We start from the raw sequence: 19275 nt of genomic DNA on the forward strand, positions 1-19275 counted from the left end.
GCTTTTCCAACCAGGAAGAGCAGCGGTGGGGAGACTCCAGCATTTGCCTCATGGAAGTCCAGGCCCCCAGACCTGGCAGCCAGTCCTCTGCTCCTTCTCAAACCTGGGAGAGTTACCACCACCACGGGGAAGCTCCTGGGAGGTTTTATTGCCTTCAGTGTATTTTCCCTCCATTCCTCCCGAAGATTGCAGGGCTCACAATAAAATGTAGGCTATTCTCACAAAAAGCTGTGAATGCTCATTGGACAATAGAGAGGCAGTAGGTGACAGAGTTGTGGGAGCAGCAAACACTTCGCAAAGATGTTCCCTGAAAGTTCCCAATAATCACCAGAGAGTCAGGAACTAGTTCAGAAGCAGTGATTCTCAAAGGTTGGCCTCACGTGAGAGGATATGTGGTTAAAAAGGCAGTTTTCTTCACACGCACCCCCTCCCAGACCTGCTAAATCAGATTGCAGAGAGGAGAGGCAAGTTACCCTTAAGCTCACAAAGGTTTCAAATACTTTGCATGAGAGCATTGCAATGTATCTTCATTTTAGCGGACAACTGCCAGCACCAATCTTTACCCCACTGGGAAATGGAGCAAATAACATCTCCACCTGGGACAGGTGACCAAAGGTCACCGCCAGTGGCCACCTTCTCCCAGGCTGAGTCTCCCAACCGCAGCCCGTGAAATGTGGACCGAGAAAGCTTCTGATGGCCCCCACTCCCCACGCCCCACGGCCAGGCCCCAGGGAGGAGGGAGGCAGGAATGTAGCGGAAGACCCTTCCCCTCCGCCTGGGCACAGGGCCAACGCAGGCTCCAGGGGAAGCCGGCAGGAACCAGCCCTGGGTGTGGACGCTGCTCCTTCTGGGGTTGGTTCCTCATATTCAGCGCAGCTGAAATAACCTCACCGCGAGCGAAGTAGCATCTGGGCTTCTAAAATTCCAATCGTCACCCATCACTGCTCTAGTCATTCTTCAAGAACATTTATGAGCTGTCAGGTACAGTTTCTCCCCAGTTCCCATGGATGTTAATACTCGTCATCGAAAAGACGGGAGATGAGAAGAGGCAGTAGAGAAAAAGTACAAGAGAAAGACAGAGTGGGTCCCTGAGACAAAACCACAGTTTTCTGGAGAATCTCCTGATTAAATGATGCTTGTGTGGACAGCTGCAGACGTGGGGCCAGGCTAGCTAGGTTCAAATCCTGACTCTGCTATTTAAGGGCTGTGTGACCTTTGCCAGGTTATTGGACCTCTCTGTGCTGGTTTTCTCATCAGTGAAATGTGGGAAATGGCAGTACCATAGGCTGTCGTGAGAATTAAGTAAGTTAGCATACATCGAGGGATTAATAGTGTCTGGCACGGGATGTTGAACACATCTTAGGAATTATTACTTTTGTTACCCTTATGATGTGAGATAACTAGGAAATAATGGTAGACAGTGCAGATAGTAGAATGAGCCGTGCCTCGGGTGAGGTTCATAGGTGTGTGGAGTTTGTGGGAACGAACACACCTCTGTGGGCAGGAGTTGTGTGGGGAGGCCTCAGAAAGGCAGGGCTCCTCTATTGACCTTAAAGGGGGTTCAGATTGGGAAGAACATTCACAGAGAGGTCCACCTGGAGGCAGGTGGAGCTAAGAGACCTGTTCCAGATCACGGTGTGGTTACCAGCTGTGGAGCTGGCATTGATCCCAACAGGAAAGCCCATCAGTGTCAGTTCCTAAACCAGAAGCCACATGATGACCGGAGATGAGCTTTACAGAGATGCGGCAGGAGGCCGTGTGCAGAAAGAGAGGTCCGTGGTCCATGGGAATGGTGCCCCAGAACAACGTGAAGCCCTGTCTCAGGATAGCATTTACTATGTCACCAAAACTAGTTTCCATGCCGGAGGCTTATTAAGCATTTGGCAATCCCCTGTCGCGGGCTATTTTTATCCCTATGTTATAGGTGAGTACTGAGGCACAGAGAGGTGAAGTAACTTGCCCAAGGTCACACAGCCATTTTATGGCAGGGCTCAGATTTGAAGTCAATGTCTGCAGAGTCCTTGTTTTTAACTATTGTGCCTTGTGATATAATTAACATTTATTAAGAGCTTACTTACTATGTACCACATTATAGTTCACTTAATTCTCATAACAATTCTATAAGGTCAGTACCATTATTATTCTGTTTCACAGAAAAGAAAACCGAGGCTCAGGGAGGACAAATAAATTCCTCAAAGTCACAAATAAAGTCCTCAAAGTCACATAGCTAGTCAGTGGCACAGCGTTGTAGCCAGGCAGGCTGACTCTGGAGCTGGCTCTCAGGGTCCCTGCCACAGAAAGCAACCATCGGGAGAAAAAGGAGCCGGGAAGGAGAGAATAACTTCTAAGCATGGACCATCTAAATGGCCCTAATGCTGCAGGAGTACTCCCATGGGGACAGGCGGAGTGCCAAGAAGAAGCCGTGAGACTTGTCGAAAAGGCCAAAGGAATGAGTCAGGGTTCCAGTCATGGGCAAGCAGCACAAGCTGACGACACCAGGATTTATACTTCTTGACAGGACTCACACTGCAGGAACTCTGAGAAACTCAGACACGGTGATGTCTTCCACTCCTGGGTCTGGAGACTGGTCTATAGAAAGTGAATTCCCAGGTCACAGTACAGAGCCGAGTCCATGTCATTTTCCCGACCACTGAGTTGCTGTTCACCTCGCACTCACTCACTGGGCACAAGGTGCTAACCCCGACTCTGCAGCCCTAAACCCAGCCCTAACATGTGGGGCATGGGAGCAGAACGCCGCAGTGGAAAGACGTCTTTACCACTAACTGACAATTCTAAAATGTTCTTTCAGAATCTCCAGGAGCATGAACTAGCAGGGGAGGAGCCACTGAGGCAGAAACGAGCAGGTATGTAAACTCTTTCTTGTCAATCACTTCTAGTGAGTCCATTAAATGATATTGGCTCTAACCTTTCAAAACAGTGTGATCTACAGTTCAGTCTCAATATCTAGAAGTAATTACAAAAAAACTCCGTTCTCTACCAAATGGCACGAAAGGGATCTTAGCAACATTCCGATGCCCCTTCCCCCTCCCACCACCTGTGCCCGTCTCCTCAGCTGCCCTCCACCCCCCAAAAGCCTGCTTCTCTACTCTCAATCCTGCAGCCTTTCCTTTTGCCTTTTTAGAAAACCTCTTCAATTCTCACTTATCACTTTATTTTCTGGATCCACTTAATCACTAGACTCAAGTCCTTCTCCTCTGTCTCCCACTCTAATTTTCCCACTAAATTTCAAAAGCTGGTCTGGAAAATAGAGGGTTCTGCCCCCTGCAGGGTTGAGGCAGTGAGAGCTGTAAACACCTCCATGTACAACGATCCTTGGGGTCCTGTCCCATGTGCAGGACCTGGGCGGGTGTCAGCGTACATCTGCAGGCTGGTTTTTCCTAGAACCAAATTCTCCTACTTTTCTCATAGGAACCTTTCAAAAGCATCATCCTGATGCTTTCATTTCCCTGCATAAAATTCTTCATGGGCTCCCAATTGCCTTGAAGATAAAATCCAATTACCTGCTTGAGTCCTACAGAATGGACCCTGCCTGCCTTTCCCACATGTTCTATTCCTGTTCCCTTTCACACAGCCAGTGCCCTGCCCACCATCCCCCTTTGCTTGTCCAAGGGACTCTGACCTAAGTCTCAATTCACAGGGGTTCCTGCCATGTAAGGTCTTCCATCAAATCCCAGATAGGGTGGGGCTGCTTTCTGGGTTCCCATTGCCCTTGATACATCCCCGTAGCGCAACAGTGTCCCAATGCTTTGTCATGCTGCTTCCTGTTTGTCATCCCTAGTAGACGTGAGCGCCCCTGAACTCTTCCTGGCTTCTAGCCCAGTCTCTCAATAGGTGAGTGAACAAATGAAGCTAGAGTGCACGTCTCTGTATAGCTGCCCCTTTGTGAGTTCAGAGAATCTGTTCCTATTGTTGAGTCTGCTGGCCTGTGGCTACACCAACTGTGTAGAAGGTAGAACTTCTTACGTCTAGCATTGTGATGGGATCATTTTCCAGACGTGCTGTGACTTGCTCTGCTCAGTCTTGTGGTCTGAAAGACTGGCTGGGCTGCCGAAGGGAGTAGGCTTGTCAGAGGTCAGGGTGGAGGTGTCTGTTAGATCCCTCACAGCTCAGCAACCAGACCGCACTGCCATGAAACTAGAACCTGACCACATTTTATCAAGCTCCCAAAATCCTCATTGGAAGGTCATACCACTGAGAATTTTCTTTTCCTTCCCTTATTTTTCTTTCCTTTTTCCTTTTCCTTTCTCTTCTCTTTCTGCTTCTGTTTTAGCTTTGTTTCCTATCCCTATGGGATCCCCACTCCCCCTTTCTTCCTTCCTTGCTTGAAGTGGTCTGCAGCGCAGACGGCACTTTCTGTGCTTCAAAAGGAGTATCATTATGGCCCTAGCCCTGTAGGCTCAGTGGGTAGAGCATTGGGTCCCAGGTTCGATTCTGGTCAAGGGCACGTACCTTGGTTGCAGGCTTGATCCCTGGCCCTGCTTCAGGTGTGTGCAGGAGGCAACCAATGGATGTCTCTCTCACATCAAGGTTTCTCTCTCTGTCTCTCCCAGTCCCTTCCACTCTCTCTACAAGTCAATGGAAAAATATCCTCAGGTGAGGATTAATGAAAAAAAATAAAATAAAAAATAATAAAATAAAAAGAGCATCATTATGTCTACCCCCACTTCCTGCCCCCTGTGACAGGCACAGGGCCACAGGTGCCCCCATGCAGCAATTTGAAAGACTTTTTAAAATCAGTGAGTTCAAAAAGGGTGAGTTCTAGCTCCAGGTTCCTGCCAGCTTCTTCTAGGTCTTGGTTGCCCGCTTCCCCAGGGACAGTGGGGGACCCACAGCTTTAAAAGTAACATCTTCCTGCACTTCCCGCGGCTGTTTGTGACCCATGGCAACAGCACGAGAGGTTAGCCCTTGGGGAGGAAACTGCTTCCACATCTAAGGGTTTGACATTCCACAATTTTTCCAGACATGCTTTATTAAAAACTCTCATGATGATAAATCACCATGAAAACCTCGTTTCCATTTATTACATATGGTCCTCTGTGCTCTCACGCCTCCAGAGTCCTTTGGGATTTGTTAATCACTCAACTCGCCATTTGCAGGAGATGGATTGGCCTCTGTACTTTTACTAAATGATTGAAATAAGAAATGGCCATAGAGCCCTCGCTGGTTTGACTCAGTGGCTAGAACGTCAGCCCACAGACTGAAGGGTCTCATGTTCCATTCCTGGCCAAGGGCACATACCTCATTTGCAGGCTCACATCGATGTTTCTCTCTGTCACTCCCCCTCCTTCCACTCTCTCTAAAAATGAATGGGAAAAATATCCTTGGGTGAGGATTAACAGGAAGAAAGGAAGGAAGGAAGGAAGAAAGGAAGGAAGGAAGGAAGGAAGGAAGGAAGGAAGGAAGGAAGGAAGGAAGGAAGGAAGGAAGGAAGGAAGGAAGGAAGGGAGGGCCATGGAGAGGCCCAGGCACTATGCAACAGATACTTGAAACGTGAGTTGCAGTTAATAGCGTGACTATGAGAGGAAGCAATAGGAGGGTTACATGCAGCACAGGCCACACGGAGGTGTCTGTTCTGCTTGGTGTGTGAAGTTAGCGAGCTGAAAGCCTTGCGCTCTGGTTCTCAGTGTGGTATTCTCTTTCATGTATACGCGCAGCACCCTTTCTGGAGCCTTAACACCAGAAAGACTCAAACAGTGGTTCCGAGAGAAAGAGAATTCTCAAAAGAAATTTTCTTTTGAGACACTGGACCAAGTCTTTAGAGCTTGGGATAGAATTGTCTTTAAAGATTGGATCAATACTCATATTTATTCTGAGAACACTGTGGACTTTTTCCTAACTCATTTTGCTCAGTTATATAACTTCTTGAGCCCTTGATATATATTTATATCACACACACACATATATGTCACATCTATCACACAAAACCACATATATACATAGAAATAGATATGTATACCAAATAATGTATTACATATGTAGTACTATATGTATCACATTTATCACACACACATCATATATATATATATATGTATATATATATATACACACACACACATATATATATATGTATATATATATATATATATGCCTAATATGCTAAGTGTCCGACCGTTCGACCATTCAACCAGTTGCTATGATGTGCACTGACCACCAGGGGACAGACTCTCTGACCAATAAGTTAGCTTGCTGCTGCGGTTGGCCGATTGGGACTGGGCGAGATGGGCCAGACACACCCTGGAGCCAACCTCCTGTGGTCCTTCCTTGGCCTCTAAAATATTTCTTCTAATTAATTTTCTTTCAATGTGCAAGAATTCATGCACTGGGCCTCTATTATATTATAGCATTGTGGAGGGGAATAAACAATATTGTGTACATATTATTTTTTTAAATGTTAATTGGGTTATCTGGGGGTTTATTTGTTTTTGTTTGTTTTAATACTTTATTTGCTAAAAACAAAGTCAACTAATTTACATATAAAAACAATACTGGCTGAAACCGGTTTGGCTCAGTGGATAGAGTGTCGGCCTGCGGACTGAAAGGTCCCAGGTTCGATTCCGGTCAAGGGCATGCACCTGGGTTGCGGGCGCATCCCCAGTAGGAGATGTGCAGGAGGCGGCTGATCGATGTTTCTCTCTCATCGATGTTTCTAACTCTCTATCTCTCTCCCTTCCTCTCTGTAAAAAATCAATAAAATATATTTTAAGAAAAACAATACTGTATTAGAAAGAGCTTGAAATAGCCCTGGTTCAGAGAAGTTCCCATGTAACCACTAGAGTCAGGATGAATGCCATCACACAGGAGTCAGCATTTTAGGAAAACTGTTGTAAGACTCTGCTGGGAAGAGAAGCCTGCACAGAAGCCCCAGAGGCCTGAGCAGGAATGAGTGCACATCTGCCTGTAAAACAGAAGGAAATAAGAAGGGGTCAAAGAACTATGTCCTGATGACACCAGGAAGTAGATTCTATCTAGACTGAGAGGCCGGCAGAGAGGTGGGACTGATGGAAGCCATCTGAAGGGAGAGCCAGCCAGAGGGTTTGGCTAAGTGAACTGGATGAGGAGGTTGCCCGGGAGACCAGCGAGGAGGCTCAGCAGTGCGGACCGTCATTGGCTCCAGCCCCTGGGGTGAGACAGGAAAGGAGAAAGGGAGCCCTGGTGAATGGCATTTTGAGGAGTGGACGAAAGGGACCTGGAGACAGATCCTATGTGGGGGTGAGGGGGAGGGATGGTCCAGGTGAACTCCCAGGAGCACAAGCCTGGGTGCCTGGGGGATGTGGAGGCCACAGGTAGAAACGGGAGTGGGAACGAACATCTTATTTTGGAGGTTTGTCAACAAACTTGAAATGTAGTCTTAAGGGTAATCTTCATAGGGGACTGAAAGTCGAAGCTACTGGTAAGAAGTCACACAAATATGTCCCCTATGTCGATTTAGGAAATTGTCCACACCAGGTTTCTTCCAAGTTTGACTGGGAATGTACCTTCAGCCCTGGGCTGAAGAGTCCTCATTGGTTTTAATTCAGCTTCAAAAGGAAAGACCGGTAGGAGACAACATTTCAAAAAAAGAGATCCAGGATGTCCTAACCCTGTACGGGAGCTTACCTTTACACCTATTCAGTGGGAGCGAGGCTCCTACCTCCCTGGGCTGCTGGCCGCCTGTGCCTTTCTGCAGCCCTGGCAGCCCGGGTGTGCGGGTCCTTTTGATCTGGGTCCAGGAAATGCTATACATTTTCCAGGTTGAGAGACAGATTTGAGGGTTTTCATGGCTTTAATCTTTCCTGTGATAATAGGTGGCAGGCAGTGCTCCGAGCAGGCCCCGGTGGTGGCAGAGCAAGATGAAAGGCCGGATGCTCTCAGCCTGGTGTTTGAGTTTGGTTTCAGAGTTGACCTTTAATACCTGGAGTGCTTTTTCTTTCAATCTCTGATTAGTGTTGTTTGTTTGTTTGTTTAACACTCTCCAAGCTGAGACCTAATGGAAATAGCAACTTTTGCTTAAACTACCAGCAGACACTGGCAAAGAATAGAATCATTAATTTTTTTTTTAATTCTTACCCAAGGATGTTTTACTGATTTTAGAGAGAGGGGAGGAGAGAGAGAGAGAGAGAGAGAGAGAGAGAGAGAGAGAGAGAGAGAGAGAGAGAAACATTGATGTGAAAGAGAAACATTGGTCAGATGCCTCCCTTATGCACCCCCACTGGGTATCAAAATCAAAACCTAGATATGTGCCCTGACTGGGAATTGAACCAGCAACCTTTCAGTACATGGGATGACACTCCAACCAACCGAGCCACACCACCAGGGCTCATTACATTTTTAAAAATCAGTATTATTGTTTCTATCTGCTGTTTCAGAATGGTTACAATATGCCAGACAATTTGCTAGGGATCTGCATTCAGTATCCAACTCCTTAACAGCAACTCTGCAGAGATAATATTACTCCTACTTTGCAGATGAGCAAAATGTGGCTCACAGCGGTTAATGCCTGCCCAGGTAAGAAGGCATTCCACACACCTCTCTCTGGCTCAAAGTCCATGCTCAGAGTTAAGAGTCGTAGTTCTCAACCTATGTTTCTGGCCTGTAAGATTCCATCCCATGATTCTTGGTGCCCCTTTGTAGAGCAAGGAGAAGTGGGACCACTGTCTTCCCTGCACTCAGAAAAGAACTTTATATGAGGCTGACTTTTTTTTTTTTACCCATGCCAGCCGTACACATTTATTATTATTCATGCATAGTCAAAAAACTTACAAAACCCATTATTATCAGTATAACCATACATATGAAATATCACATAGTGACATGGAGTGAAAACAACAGCTTTATACATATTTAAAAAGACAGACACATACACACATTCTCTTTCATGTGTTCACCATACACTGCTACACAAGCAGGAGGCATGGAACTGCAGGAGTTACAATATACATGGCATGTGGAAATGTCTCAAGCATAAAAACCACCCTTAAGTTGCAAAAATAAAGTTTCTTTCTTCAAACATTTTGATCTGGGCTCAAGCAAAGCACCAATGATTTTCATAGATTAGAGGAATGAACAATGCATTTCATCCCCACCCCTTTAAAAAAAGTCTACAGCAGATCTGGTTCATCCTTTGAAGATGATTAGTCAGTAGAATGGATTCGTTTCCCCAGACTGCACAACCCAGTGTTTTACGACACTGTGCTTCCCCCTCTCCTCCATCCACACCTGCCAGGTAAGCCAGAGTCAGGGGTTCTGGTGGTTGAGCCCTATGAGAACAAACCTTTCTAAAATCTAAAGGGAGAACTTTGACTATGATGCTGCCAAATTGCTACCTACTAGAACATGCCATGAAAACAGAAAAACAGCCATCGCTTAATATTTCCCTGCTACAGAGCGATGGGGGAGAAACAAGAGAGCCAAACCCAGTGATAAAGATGCACTGTCCTCTTTGCTCAAGAGAAAGCCACACCCAACCTCATGTCCCCTGGGTGAAGTTAGCAGCCTTCATTCTTTTGCAGGTGGGAGATTAATTTATGGATCTAATTTGGCTCTGACTTTTGAGAAGCCATAATTCCTATTAGAGTTGCCGGGCAAAAGTAGTATTGTTTGCTTTAACAGCTGTGACTAAGACAGAACTGCTTGTCTCAGTTTGTGGCCAACTTTCCAGAAAGGTCTCTTTAAGATAAGTGCCGTGTGGTGGGCAGTGATTTATGGGGAAGGAGAGGGGAAATCCTGGCTGGTTTGTGCCTTCTGGGCCTGCAGATAGGCCTCCATCTGTGACACGGTGACACCTGGAATGTGCTACCTTCCACTGGGGCATCGGTGAGTCAGAAAAATTCAGACAAACAACACCAGGGCACAGGAGCCAAGAAAAAGAAAACACTTTAAACTGTCTGGAATCAGGTGGCCCAGGGGCAGCAGACGAGTATGGAAGCCTCTTAACACACCCACAGAGGGGTGGGGGAACAGCCCTGCGCTCCCCCTGGTTCCTTGTAGCTGAGGCAGGACAGAAGAATCACTTTCCTGCAAGTCCTCAGGTTTGGGACAGGGGAGAGGCAGAGATTGGCATTTCTATTCAAACTGTAGGCCTGTCTGAGGCTGTGAGCAGAATATGCCCTGTGTCCCCAGCACCAAGCACAGTGCCTGGGAGGTAGCCACTTAATATATAGTAATGTTACTTATAAATCAACTAGAGGCCAGGTGCATGGATTTGTGCACATTGAAAGGAAATTAATTAGAAGAAATATTTTAGAGGCCAGGGAGGGACCACAGGAGGTTGGCTCCAGGGTGTGTCTGGCCTGTCTTGCACAGTCCCGATCGGCCGGACCCCAGCAGCAAGTTAACCTACCAGTAGGAGTATTTTCCCCATGGTGGTCAGTGCGCGTCATATCGACTGGTCGAATGGTCAGACACTTAGCATATCAGGCTGTTATATATATAGATAAATCAAGGAACAAACCAACTGAGCAAGGGTCAGTGCCAAAATCCACAAATTTCAATGGCGGTGGGTCATTGTGTCTTTCCTCACTGTGGATTTCTAAGACATTTATTATGCTGACTCAAATGGAGCAAAGTTTTAGCTAATTCTTCCATTTATCATTAATAATTTTGCCTTTGAATTTAATATTATTTCAAAACATACTTTGGGAATTGCACATTTCCCAAAGACACATTTAACAATAATACCTCATATTTTTATGGTCCTTTAAGATGTACAAAGTGGGCACTTTTATTATCATCTCCTGTTTGAGTCATGGCAGGATATAGTTAAAATAAAGTGAACTTTGGAGTCAGAAAAATATAGCTTCAAATCCAAGTTCTAAAATTTGCTGTCCATATAGTTTCAGTTTTGTCATCTGCAAAATGGGGGTTTGCATACTGTTCTCATAGCCCTCGAACCCAGCAGGTAATGGATAAATGGCAGCCGCTGTTATTAGTGTTACTGTCATTATGATCACCTGGGATCTATTCGGTATCCCTGAAGAAAGAGGTGAGCAAGTGTCAGTTCTCTCAAAGCAAAAGAGGAAAAATAAGAGTAAGCAGATAGGCTTGGAGACTGCACGATTGTTCCCCCATAGGAGCACCAGCAGACGGTGTTGAAAACAAAAAGCCACGCTAAAGCCAAGAACAAACTTATGGGTTCATATTGGTTCTCCAAGATCACCTTCTCAGTTTCTTCATTTGGATTCAAATGTTAGATCCCAAACCTGCTTGATCACTAGAAGCACCTGTGGGAATTGGGAAAAATTCACATTTCTGGGCCTCCCCCATCAAGACTCTACTTTGGCTCACGTAGGCTGAAGCTCCAACATATCTGTGCGTGTGTAGAATTCCCTACGTGGGTGTAATCATCAGTCAAGTGTGGGCGACACTGGAATAGGGGATTCCCAATGGCAAGCCCGAAGCCTTCTGAGTTACTAGGGTATTTCTTTATTTATTTTTTCAGCCTGTTTGGAAGAACTGGCCATTTTGAAGGAGAAGATGTTTCCTTTTCTATTAGAGATTCTCTTACTTACCAGTCTTTGATCAGGGAGAAGTGATGCTCGGGCCAAGGGTTACTCTGAAACTCCTTTAGAAGTTAGTGAACATAAAAGGTGGATAAGGGACAGAGGGCCTTAGAGACTGGTGCTCTTATTAGTAGTTGCACAGATCCCATAGACTGGGACTCGCTAGAGGCACAGGAACTTTCCTCTTAGCATTTTAAGTTTTTGGCTCAGCTCCCTGGAAGATCTCAGTGGAAGAACTCACTGCCTTGGTTTCAGTGGGGAGTGATGACATCCATGAATCACCACGTGCTTTCCAGGCCCATGCTTGTACTGCAATTAAGTCTGCAAAGAGCATAGAGTGGTGGGCTCATGGGTGGGAGGTAGACAGGGCCCTCAGACAGACATTAACATTATGCTGTGATCAGACCCTGGGATGCAACAATGCGGATGATGAAGTGGGGGGTATGGGATTGTTATAGACCTCATTCATCTCAAAAGCAGCTCCCGTCCAGGAAATCCTGTTTACATTCATGGGAGGAGATTCGACTGACCACAGCAAAGAGGATCCTGGAGCTAGGAGTCCTCTGGAGGGTATAAATATTGCTGCATTACTTTTCAGGAAAAAGAATGTGCTCTAAGGAAGACCTGCCCTCCTTGCAGATGTCCCCAGGGGCAACATACTGTGTCTAGAGTTCAGATCACATAAATTAAGATAAGCAGTCTCCCAGACCACCACCCCGAAGCTTGTTTTCATTGCAAAACCATTAGAGAATCAGAAAAAAAAGAAAACCAGGAAATTTGAAGCAACAGCATAGTATCATGACAGACTGAGATTGGGTTTTAAAAGTCACCTGTTCTGCAGGAAATATATTTTTATAAGGAGAAAATACACCTTAAAGTGCATTCTTTTTTGTTGTTTTAATCTTCACCCGAGGATATGTATTCCATTGCTTTTCAGAGAGAGTGAGTGGAAGAGAAGGAGGAAGGAGAGAGAAACATCTATGTGAGATAGACACATTGACTGGTTGCCTCCAGCACACACCCCAACTTGGGAGTGGTGAGGAGTGAACTCACAACCCAGGTATGTGTCCTTGGATGAGAATCCAACCCAAGACCCTTCGTTATGTGGGCCAATGCTCTAACCACTTAGCTGCACCAGCCAGGGCAAAGTGCATTCTTAATTTTAAGAAAATCTGCATTTTTACAGTTTGTGTTAATTATATTAAGTTGAATGATGCCAAAAATGAAATAATTCTCAACAAGGTTGGTGACTTAAACCAAAATGCTAAGACAAACATAGTTTGTAACTGTAAGTAAACAAACATGATGATTTTCTACCATAAACATTTATCAACTGGAATTTCCCATAGTAAACTTACTCTACTTTAGTGTTTCACATAAATAATCCTTGGAAACATTGAAAGCAAATCTTGCAATTTTATGGGAGACATTTTTGCCCTCTTAGAAAATAGACGTAGAATTTTTCATTGTATGGTAAAATATGCATCATAGGTCCAGATTTAACTTAAATTTTAAGGTAATTGCTTTGTAGGTATTTACCTATCTTTTTCTTACTTGACTGACAAAATAAAATAGAACACAACTTGCCTTCTCAATGTGTCTGTAAAAAATTTTCTTAATTTTTGAAGGCTGTTCATTAGCTTCTAACTAGGCTATGGCTTCTGCTCCAGTTATATATTTCAACCAAGAATGAGCCAAGGATTCCGGCAGTGACAGAGAGGTGGATCTGTGACTCAACTCAGAGTCACAGGTTAAACTTATTATGCGGTGACCCCAGGCCAGATGGGGTGAGTAAGGCCATGAGAAATGAAACAGTTCCTGTCCTTGAGGAGCTTACAGCTAGTGGGCTAGACATGATGTCATATAGGAAACTATGAAAGAATATAGATAGATATAGATAGACATAGACATAGACATAGACATAGACATAGACATAGACATAGACATAGACATATAGATACACATATACTGTCTGCCCTGCCTGCAGTGGGCATGTATGTATTGGGGACCAGATGCATCTAGAATGATAGCCAGTCAGCCAGCCTGAAGACAATTTGGAAAAACAATGAAGATCGCTTTCATTTTACTTTCCAACTTGCCAACTTTGCTATTGTGGAACACCTATCATATTCTGAAACACAGAGTAAAAACCGAAAGCCACGCCAGGCTAGGAGCAAAGGGAATTAGCTAGATGACTTTTCCCAGAGGTCTCAAGTTTGCGTAGTCCAGCTCTCAAAATACATGCATGTCAATTCAATGGTGTTTGAAACATATTGAGTCATCTTGGTGAGTCAGGACATGTATTGGCATTTACTGTCAAGACTGTTGCCAAAGCCTGCGTGCTAGGTCTCTCTGCTTCTATTCTTGTCCCATCACAGTTCATTCTCCACACGGAGGTCCTTGGCCTTGGACACGAAGAAGGGTGTGGGAACAGAGAGAAAGGACAAGTCCTGAGCTTAGCCTGTGAATCTCTTAAATGGCCAGAGACCACTGCTCTGAGACCAGACAGGTCAGTTGCCTTCTTGGTTTAAATAGTAAAGTTGTAGAGAAGAATCACCATGAGAGGGACTTGGTGGTGGTCAGTATACAAATTCTTCTTTTCATCTAAAAAGTTTATTAGAAATTCTTTTGTTGTTGTTGTTGTTGTTTAATCCTTACCTAAGGATAATTTTCTATTGATTTTTAGAGAGAGTGGAAGGGAGAGGGAGAAACAGAGGAAGAGGAGAAAGAGAAAGAGAAACATTGGCCACCTCCTGCATGCTGTGCCCTTGACAGGAATCGAACCCAGGACCCTTCAGTCGATGGGCTGACACTTTATCCACTGAGCCAAATCAGCCAGGGCTTTTCTAGAAATTCTTAAAGGCAGATGTGCATGTGTCCAGCATCCACATGTTCCTGTCACCACCTTTAAGTGCTAAAATGTCTACGGTGTTCTCCCTCCACCACCCACAGTTAAGTTCTCACAGCCCTTCTTACGTTTCATTTCAGTTGCCACGAGTCATCCTACAGCGAAAGAGTACACTGTTGATATTGAGATCAGTTTTGAAAATGCCTCCTTCCTGGATCCTATCAAAGCTTACCTGAACAGCCTCAGTTTCCCAATTCAAGGCAATGACACTGACCCCGCTGCCAACATTTTGAGCATAGAGGTGACAACAGGTAAGTAAAAGACCCATTGCTTCAGAATGAAGGATTAGGCTCTCTGAGCTCCTCCCATTAGAGCAAATTATACTGAGTAGGCAAGTGCAATGACCCAACAGGCTTGACCTGTGATTTTATTACTTCGTTGCCTTCCAGATGAAATCCCTGTTGGTAAACTCTGCAGCCAGTTTGCTTATTTTAAATGGTGACCGCATGTTTACTTAGTGGTTTGTTTGTTGCTTGTCACAAAGTGGTCCCAAGATATGGCCATGAAAACTACTGGATCCTCTTACCCTGGGCAATCAGTGGATATGGCAAGTTATGAGTTCAGGAGACTGATACGTAGCAATTCCCTTTTTTTTGGCATCATAGGTCAGGAAATAGGAACCAGGTACATGCCTAGGTCAGCAGTAAGGCATTAAGCAGGACCTCCCAGACTATGGGATTGGACTTTCTGGTCATTGACTCCCTTCCAAGGTCATGTTAGCTCTCCTATGTTTCAGGGGACCATCACCTCTATGCCATAGCAGCTGTGAGATGTGATTGCCCTTTATGTTATACAAGGTTACTGCTTTGTAAATTGCAAAGCACTAAGATGTGGGCTTTTTTATTCTAAAATAGTAACAAGAATAAAATTCTTATTTTTAAAAATCTTTTTGAATTCTAATATTTTAAAGAGTCTATCACAGTGTCAGTCTGCATATTAATTTTTAGCTCTTAATATATGCTGCTTGAACCTGAAAGAGCTGCCTTAAAGCTCTCTTTGGATTCCATTCCCCACCAAATTCTGCATTAGCGTTAATTTCCTTGAGTTACCATGAGGTTCTCTGATCGAATGCATTGTGAGTCACCCACAATGTTCCTCAAATGTATTTATGAAAAGGACTCTTCCGTAGAACATTTCACAAAACCAGTTATGTTGGAGCAAGATAGGAAACATCTTTCTCTGTCTCCACTCAGTACAGATCTGCATCTAAAATTGTCTCCCCTATTTATGGGAAAAATTAATAATTTGATATATTTTTAGTCAATTTTGTTTTGCTTCCCAATAGTCTTTTAATGGAAAACTTTGGTATTTATTTGAGTACTAGAAAGCTACTCTAGTAAACAAAATGTACCAATAAGTATCAAATATAAGTCGTTCATTTTTGTCAAACAGGTTGTGATTGTTAACACTTGAACTTTCATTGTGAGCTAATGTTATGTACACTCAGTATAGACATATTAAGACAGTCTCCTAGGTTTGTCTCGCTCTGTTAGAGGAGGTGTGATTTCAGGGGCTCCACTGTTTATGCCATTTTAGAAATTTGTTAACCAAGTTTACAAATTGGGTTAACAAATTTACAATTTAAATTAGCAAGTTTCTCTTTTAAGATGCGAATGCCCTGGGAAAGCTTAATTTATCCTGCCAGCAAGACTGGTTATTCACATGTTGAAGGGGTGACAACTTCCTGATAGTTAACTGAGAGAGTGTGTGGCTCAAGGACCTCAGGACCAGAGGGGAAAGCTGGGGAGAGTTGACCTCAGAAAGGAGTGGATGTGATGGATGGGCAATGAAGATTAGACTTATTGAACATGAAACTAATATCTAAGCACCCCCAAATTTCCTCCATTCCCCTCTTCCCATGCCTCTCCCTGCCCATCCTTCCAACAGCTTACTTGATGATCCTTTCAAGGAAGACATTTTTTAATAATAGCAAACAAAACTAAGGGCCAGACTGTATGTAAAGCACCAAACAATACCTGGAATGTGGTAGGCGGTCTGGTGATGATAGCTTTTGTCATCCTCTTAAAGCAAGTTTGTATTTTACATGGGCGTCAAAAGTTCTTCAAATACTACGCTCACATTCCTCTCAAAAAACAAACAAAAAAATGCTTTCGCAGTGGGATTTCAGGTCAGTAAAAGAGAGATTTTGACAAGGGGGTCTTTTTGGCTCCCTTCAGATTCCCCCACCAATGATCCCCACCCTCACCAGCAGCCTGGACACCCTCTGATCCCTAAGCTTCTGCTCAGCTCTCATGACTTCCAGAGCACAGGGCTGCATCAGCATCCAGGACTCACTGGGACTCAGTTGTTCCTCCTATCTCACGGCTTTCTTTTGGAGAGTCACTCTGCTGAGTCTTTGCCCAGGTGCCCGTCTGCAGAAAAAAACAGCTCCTGGTGATTTGACTTTGGTCCAGTTTTAGAAATAAATTCAGCTCTCTCTTTTCAGTGTCCCCTTAGTATCAGAGTCTGTTTGGGCTGCTCACATTTGACATGAAATGTAAAAGGCACAATTTTGCTTGTACTCTTCATTTGTTATCTATTGCTGTGTAACAAACTACCCCAAAACGTAGCGTTCAAACAACAAACATGTCAGTTTCTGAAGGGCAGAAATTTGGGAAAAGCTTAGCAGGCTCTGGCTCAGGGTCTCTCATGAAGTTGTCAAGCTGTCAGCCAGAGGGGCAGTCATCTGAAGGCTCAACTAGGGGTGGAAAATTTGCTTCCAAGCTCTCTCATGTGATTCCCAGCAGGCCTCAGTTCCTCACTAGCTGTTGGCTGGAGACCTCAGTTCCTCACTCTGTGGTTTTGTGAAATGTCATGACATAGTCTCATGTGATGACAGCTGGCTTCCCCCAGAGCAAGTGGTGCAAGAGAGAATGAGAGAGAGCCACCAAAGTGAAAGCCAGAGTGTCTTTATAACCTAATCTCAGAAGTAATACTTCTGTTATAATCTATTGGTCACACAGACCAACCCCAGTACAATATGAGAGGGAACTATCTGAGAGTGTGAATACCCAGAGGCAGGGATAGTCAGGGCCCATCTTGGGGGCTGGCTACTGGATGTCAGAAATCTCTCGTATCACCTTTGTAGGCATGCCTTGAGCTAGTTGGAGTAGTCATCTTTTAGATGCTCAGGCCTAATAGCATGGTGATACATACAGGAGCCATGGGAATCTCATGCAGTACTCTTGAACTTCTCAGAAGGGCAATATGGAGTTAGTCTATACTTGCAGTCTATAAATGCAAAAGTGGTGACCATCTTCTCTCTCCTCCCTGTTCTGGTTGACGATAGTCTGCAGACCTACTGGAAATGAAATCTGGTGCTCCTGCGAGTCAGGCTACAGGTGGCCTCAGGAACAGTGCCTTCACAATCTCACTTGTCAAGAGCATGACAGTGCCCCTGCAGGGCGTTGCAATTGCCTTAAAGGGCTGCCTCCCAATGGACCTTTTTGCCAGCTCCAGAGAGGTAAGTAACTGCTCATTAAATGTTTGTTTGCTGAGTGGCTATTTGGTATCAGATCAAGCAAATGTTTCTGTGTCCTGTGTGTTCTTAAAGGCTAACATGAGATTTTTAAATATTGCCCCCTTTTTCAGACATAACCCTGAGAATGTCAGTCAGACTCAACGTGGGCTTTCAAGAGGACCTCAGGAACACCTCCTCTGCCCTCTATAGATCCTACAAGACTGACTTGGAAACAGCGGTAGGTTTTGGCCTCACGGGCCTCTGAACCAAACAAACTTTGGGCTGCACTAAATCTATTGCATTGACTGTGGATAGTTTGCTTGGATCTGTCAGAATTTATGAATGTGGATGTTAAAATTACTCCTGTACTTCTGGGATGATGAATTCAGAGGAGCTCGAATCAAACAGTGTTCAAGGGATGATTGGACATCCTCTTGCCCTTCAGGTGGGACTTCTTTTTAGAATAGAATTCATTCAGATATGATTTGGTGACACACTGGTAAACTAACTGAAACTCATTCAGAGAGCCAAGAGCTTGATCTAGAAGCACTTGATGGTACATTTCTATTTGTCTTCACACAGCACATGGATGAAACTACTAACATCTTTTGGGCAGGTCAGCCTAAGACTGGCAGAGAGGGTTCCAAATCACTCTATGTTAACAGTTCAGAGGCCTTTACACTTAAGCCAGATTTAAATTTACTCCCGTGAAAATAGAGACTATTCCCTTAGTGTTAACTTTGTGCCAGACACTATTGTCAGTGCATTACATTGGATGACTTTATCTAAACCTAAATGCTTTACTTGAATTAACTTATTTGGAATAGACCACCCCAACTGGTATGGCACAAATTATTACCGGTAGCCTGAGATAATCACTTCCCTAACTCTCTGGGCAGCTGAGCTCCTGCTTCAGGCCAGGAGCTGACCTGGGTATGCCACACAAATATTATCATTTTCCATGGGTGCCATGTTAGAGTGCTGATGCCGTAGAGCTCTTGGACATCTGATTTACCTATCTGGCATGTAATAGTTCTACACAGCATGAGAGTCCTTCTCATACACACAACCACATGCAAAATCATGTATGTTTGAGGAAGAGAGTTACATACTAAACTCTGGATCCCCCCATGCAGGTACCTGGTACAGAGTGCTTTGCACATCGCATCTGTCCTGTACATGTGACTTGAGTCAAATTGAATTTCCTATAGGGTTGGTATTCAGAGGAACAAACTTTGGTAAAAACATCATCATAAACCACATTGGCTCAAGCAGCACTGCAATATGTTAAGTGAGGCATGAGGCAGTGCGGTGGCCTTAAGAGTGTGCCTCCTAGATCTCCAACTGCAGGGAATGTAATTGACCAAGGGCCCCAGCTGCTGCCTCTGACGGCCATGACAGTGCTTGTT

The 19275-nt window shown here is 44.5% G+C and overlaps 1 protein-coding gene across 5 annotated transcripts in view; it reads left to right on the forward strand.

Annotated features, from left to right (window-relative positions):
• ADGRF5 (adhesion G protein-coupled receptor F5) overlaps positions 1-19275 on the forward strand; it is a 102507-nt gene that overhangs the window by 49819 nt on the left and 33413 nt on the right. For all 5 annotated transcript variants that reach the window (XM_059701496.1, XM_059701494.1, XM_059701493.1 and 2 more), the window contains 4 exons: positions 2810-2864; positions 14487-14657; positions 17696-17869; positions 17998-18104. In XM_059701496.1, coding sequence (XP_059557479.1) covers positions 2810-2864; positions 14487-14657; positions 17696-17869; positions 17998-18104 — 507 coding nt within the window. The remainder of the gene's footprint in view (positions 1-2809; positions 2865-14486; positions 14658-17695; positions 17870-17997; positions 18105-19275) is intronic.

Source organism: Myotis daubentonii, chromosome 6 (assembly GCF_963259705.1).
Source record: "Myotis daubentonii chromosome 6, mMyoDau2.1, whole genome shotgun sequence".
In the NCBI taxonomy this organism is placed as follows: Eukaryota; Metazoa; Chordata; class Mammalia; order Chiroptera; family Vespertilionidae; genus Myotis; species Myotis daubentonii.